Consider the following 5193-nt stretch of genomic DNA (forward strand, 5'->3'; position numbering starts at 1 on the left):
AACTTGGAATAATACCGAAGATCCTTAACATTAATAGGCTAACCAAGAAGGATAATTGTCATCCCGAAGAAAAGAATTGCTAGATTTGGTTGTCAACCTGTATTATGAACATATGCTAGTATATATATATATATATATATATATATATATATATATATATATATATATATATATATGTATATATACATATATATATATATATATATATATATATATGTATATATATATATATATGTATATATATACATATATATATATATATATATATATATATATATATATATATATATATATATATATATATATATATATATATATATATATATATATATATATATATATATATATATATATATATATATATATATATAAGACCCCAATTTTGACCCTAAGATCCCTCATGGCATCATAACATTGCATTTGCAAAGCCTCAAGGATCATAAGCCTCTGGGTTCCTTTTACCTTTGGGTGGGACCTCTTGTGAGTGGTTTTAGATCACCAAGCATGCTTGTATTGTATATTATTGCTTTTCTTCTTTTGTTTACTAACTGATCGGTCACCATTTCCATTGAATTCCCACCGTTAATCCAACATATTTTCATCACTTTGGTAAGATTTATGTTTGTTTATAGTTGTTTCATAGTCATTTATCATGTTTTGTTAGTTTGTTATCACATTTCATTTTATTACATGTTTATGTCAAAAAGGTCTCTGTTATCCTTCGGTTTGGTAGTCTTATTGTTACAGGTCGTTGCACAAGTTTAAAAGAACTGATAGTGGAGTTGTGGATGCGCAGAGAGGCAAAAATATGAAGATTCAGCAGGTCAACACGGGCACCCGTGTGCCACAACACGGCCCGTGTTGTTGGTCAGGCAAAGGAAGCTTGGAGAGAAAAAACAGAGTGTTAACACGGGCACCCGTGTGTAGGAACACGGCCCGTGTTGATGCCTCTGTAACTTAATATGAAAATAATCATGTTGGACAGCACACACGGGCACCCGTGTGAATCCACACGGCCCGTGTTGATGGGCGCGGCTTAGAAACTTAAATTTTTGCCATGTGAATCTATTCTGCTCATTAAGGGTAGTTTGGACTTTTTGCTTGGGGAAAATCCATCTGAAACTATTAGAAGGCTTGGGAAAGAGAGGAGAAGACACTTTTTGACGTACGAAAGAAAACACTGCACTGAAAAGATAGCTACTACGGAGGATTTGAAGACGGCGAGATTCAAGGGCATCGATCATTGAAGATCAAAATCTCCTAGTTCTTTGTAATGTTTAATCTCAATACTATGATTTCTTTGAACACCATGAGAGGCTAAACCCCCTATGTTAGGGGGGTGGTCCTGATTTGATCGTATGTTATGAATTCGAACAAATGATTTCCTTATTACTATGTTACTTATTTCAATTCAATTGTGTGAGGTTATTATGCTTTTGTATCGGACAAATACAAATTGATCTATGACTATCAATAACAGGATTGTGATTGTTAGGGTTTTCACACAATTGGGTTTATGATTGCATTATCTAGGACTAGTAATTTTTGTAAACCACCGCAAACCTTGATATTGTTTATGATTAAAACCAATGATTAATTGAATGGACATTTGAGTAAGAATTGGTAGTTTAATAGTTTCTTCCTTAAGGACTTAAGGAAGAACATCCTGAGGTTAGGTAATTTAATGTTTCATATGTATTAAGGAAATCTTGACTGAATTCATAACTGGTTAAATCAACCACTCCCCCTAGCATATTTTATCTTAATCAATTATACTTTACTGTCTGTTGTGTTTATTCTGTAATAATTCAAAATGCTATATAATAGAAAAATAAATATTATTTTATTAATATTATATTAATTATTTAAAAATGCTATTAATCTAATGAAAAAATGCATATATTTAATTCACATTTATATCAAATACATATAAAAAATGAGGTAGGTAGTTCAACAGGTATGTTCTAAATGAACTAAATGTGTGTAGTTGTTGGTTGATGGTTTAATCTTTGGCAACAATATTTATTAAAGTTTCAAGTATAATGTAAATAAGTTATTTATAGTTATTAATCAAGATTTTATTTTTTATATATTTAAATTCAGAATAACGCGCTTTTATAATAAATGAATTTTCCAGTTAATGAAGTATTAAAGTTTTAATAAAAATCTTAAATAATATTAATGAGAATAATTATAATGAAGTGAATACTATTGTACTCTATCCTATCGTTGGTATAACTAGTATCCTTCACTCAATTATCAAACGTCATGTTATTTTTGAAGTGCATGTTAATTTTAATTAATTTAACTTGTTACTAACAATTACAACACATTTTTCATATACATTGGTTAGAGATTGAATCTTGTACTCAATAGTTAAGAATCAAACTTGAAAAGAATAAAATATCTATCATATCTCTTATTAGATGTAGCACACAATATTGATATTTATAAGGCAATTTCATTAAATTTATAAAGAACCAAATTTGGAAAGCACTAAAAATTTATTATATCTCTTTTTAAACATACTTTTATTAATTGTGAATCACTTTTTTAGTTTTCTCCCATAGTTTTATATTTTTTATCAAATAAAATTAAATTTAAAAAACAAGTCACTCATTTTCGCGCTTAACCTAAATTTCATTTTCTAATAGTAACGTCTAATTTATGTAAAACTAAGACTAGGAATTATTTTCAAACTCATGTGTACGCAAATTAAGTTTTACTTATAATTTATTCGGAATGAAATATCTCATATAATCTTTTTTATTTTATCATTTCCCGCGAATGAATATAATTCCTCTCATCCAAACTCACAAACAAAAATTTAAAAAATACTTTTTATATTTATTCTATATATTTAAGAGAGAGTATATTTTATGAAAACCACAACAAAAACAATGGGCAAGCACACGGTCTCTAGTTTCCAAATTCTTTCAAAAAGGAAATAAAATCAAGATAAATATTTGATCAACATAAAATCGGGACAAAGCAAAGTTCTTTCTTTTTTTTATGGAGTTTCATATAACTTTTTTATTATTTACTCACACTTAGCTCATGAGAAATATCGCTTTTTAAGTCTTTCATTTTCATTTTTACGTCACTATAACCATCACACTTTTGTTTCCGTAATTGTGTCCCACGTTTTTATCCTCTTATTACCAACTACAAAAGGCAAACCTTTTATATTTTTACAAAATCAATCTCCTAATTACCAAGCCTACCGATTACCTTTACCAATTCACTTGGCTAATTAATTAATAAATACCCCCCATAAGATAGTTCCTATAGCATTCATATTTTTCCTTCATCAAACCACCATGAAATTGAGTTGCAATGGTTGTCGCGTTCTTCGTAAAGGATGCAGTGAAGATTGCATCATCAAGCCTTGCCTTGAGTGGATTAGTTCTCCTGAATCTCAAGGCAATGCTACCCTCTTCCTTGCCAAATTCTTTGGCCGAACTGGCTTGCTAAACCTTCTTGCCAATGCTTCTAATCAAAATGCCCCGGGTACCAACCTATCTATAATCTCTATCATATTTTTAAATGAACTAAAGATTTGTTTGTTAGTGAAGGTTTGAGATTTGATTGTGTATTTCTCTCAAAGTCCTAAAGTTAAATCTCGTTAAATGCTAAAAATCAATGTTGGATCAAATCATACACAATTTTGCTCTATTTTTAAATAAGCATCTTTCAGTAAATAGTGGAATTTATCTTCTTGGATTAGTATACTAATTGTGTTTGCATAGGATGATTTAATTTTCAATCCATCTTCAAATATTTTCATAGATTATAGTTTATATATTTTTTAATTTAAAATAATAATTGAATTAAATTTTTGTTTATTTTTTTCACATATTTTCAGCTGTTTTTAGATCACTATTGTACGAGGCTTCAGGTAGATTGGTAAATCCAACATATGGAGCACTAGGTTTATTTTGGAGAGGAGAATGGAGCCGATGTGAAGCTGCAGTTGAAGCCGTGCTGACTGGATCAGACATTAATGATGTTATAGTTGCTGATGAAAATATATCATCAGCTACACCTGTGGCTGAAAATCACGTCCTTCCAATTTCAACAACCTATGATATACGCCATGTGGCAAAAGGCACCAATATCGACATCAAAGAGAAAACTCAATTCAAGAGAAGTGGACAAGTTTTCAAAACAAAACCACAACTTTCTATCAACTCGGAAACACTTTTGAAATCCTTTTTAGAAAATACTAATGTGAAAACTATAGAGACTTCATTGGTGAATCAAACTGAACCGAGTGAAGCCATTGAGACTCAGGTAAACCTAGAGCTCAGCCTCAGTTTCAATGGAAAATCGAATCAAACAAAAGAAAAAAAATAGATTTTTATTTCTTTTTAAGTTAGTTGTTTTTTTTATATACAATGTAATTTGGATTTTATTTAGGAGGTACTTTTTAATTAGAGAGTGAAATAAAGTAGGTTGTTTGTTTCTATTCCCTAATTTGGACCTTTCTTTTTTTCCTTTTTTTCATATATGATGAGTGGTATTATTATTTTCTTTTTCTTTTTTTATGTTTCAATAATATCAAAACCAATATCTTAGAAAGTAGAATGAAATCATGAAAAGTTTACTCCAATATTTTTTTACATTAGTACTTCAACTAAAAAGTACGAAAGTATATTCAATAAAGTATAAACTAATTTTACAAAATATTTATAATTTTTTTCAAGGTGAACTCATCGATAGAAAGAGTATTTTAAAACTTTAAAATTCTTTGTAGAGAAAGAATATTTTCGTATTGACCATGAGATTTGAATTCACCTATATTAGTCAAACTCAAATCAATTAGATTAAAATTATACATAAATTTTACTAATTACTATTACTTTAGTATCGAACTTTTTTTAATAAATAAAAAATGATTTTTACACAGAAGAAAAAAATAAATACAAAAATATGCTAACATTCCTAAGCATATGTAAGTTCTTCATAAATTATTAAAGAATAAACTGATTTACAAGAATCTCAATAATATGTATATGAAAATCATTAAAAGATATACTAAATCATAGTATATTAAGTATTTTTCACTTATTAAGAAAATATTAATAAATAAATAAATTATAAAATCATTTTTAATAGTTATTTTTGTACCTTTATTATTACAAATGCATAATATAAAATAATATTTAATAACTAGTCAAATACTCTTGCATA

At 28.2% G+C, this 5193-nt stretch overlaps 1 protein-coding gene across 1 annotated transcript; it reads left to right on the top strand.

The window, feature by feature from the left end:
- The first annotated feature begins 2996 nt into the window (after positions 1 to 2996).
- On the top strand, positions 2997 to 4468 carry LOC127098416 (LOB domain-containing protein 42). Its single transcript, XM_051037009.1, has 2 exons — positions 2997 to 3510; positions 3866 to 4468. Exons 1-2 carry the CDS (start codon positions 3321 to 3323, stop codon positions 4354 to 4356), a joined length of 681 nt encoding a protein of 226 aa, XP_050892966.1. The 5' UTR covers positions 2997 to 3320; the 3' UTR covers positions 4357 to 4468.
- Positions 4469 to 5193: the final 725 nt, after the last annotated feature.

The sequence above is a fragment of the Lathyrus oleraceus genome, chromosome 6 (genome assembly GCF_024323335.1).
Source record: "Lathyrus oleraceus cultivar Zhongwan6 chromosome 6, CAAS_Psat_ZW6_1.0, whole genome shotgun sequence".
In the NCBI taxonomy this organism is placed as follows: domain Eukaryota; kingdom Viridiplantae; phylum Streptophyta; class Magnoliopsida; order Fabales; family Fabaceae; genus Lathyrus; species Lathyrus oleraceus.

Excerpts from the sequence above, each read along its gene's own strand:
- LOC127098416 (XM_051037009.1), top strand. The coding sequence starts at position 3,321 with ATGAAATTGAGTTGCAATGGTTGTCGCGTTCTTCGTAAAGGATGCAGT. Across the intron at positions 3,511-3,865 it reads TTCTAATCAAAATGCCCCGG|CTGTTTTTAGATCACTATTG; the intron begins GTACCAACCTAT and ends ACATATTTTCAG.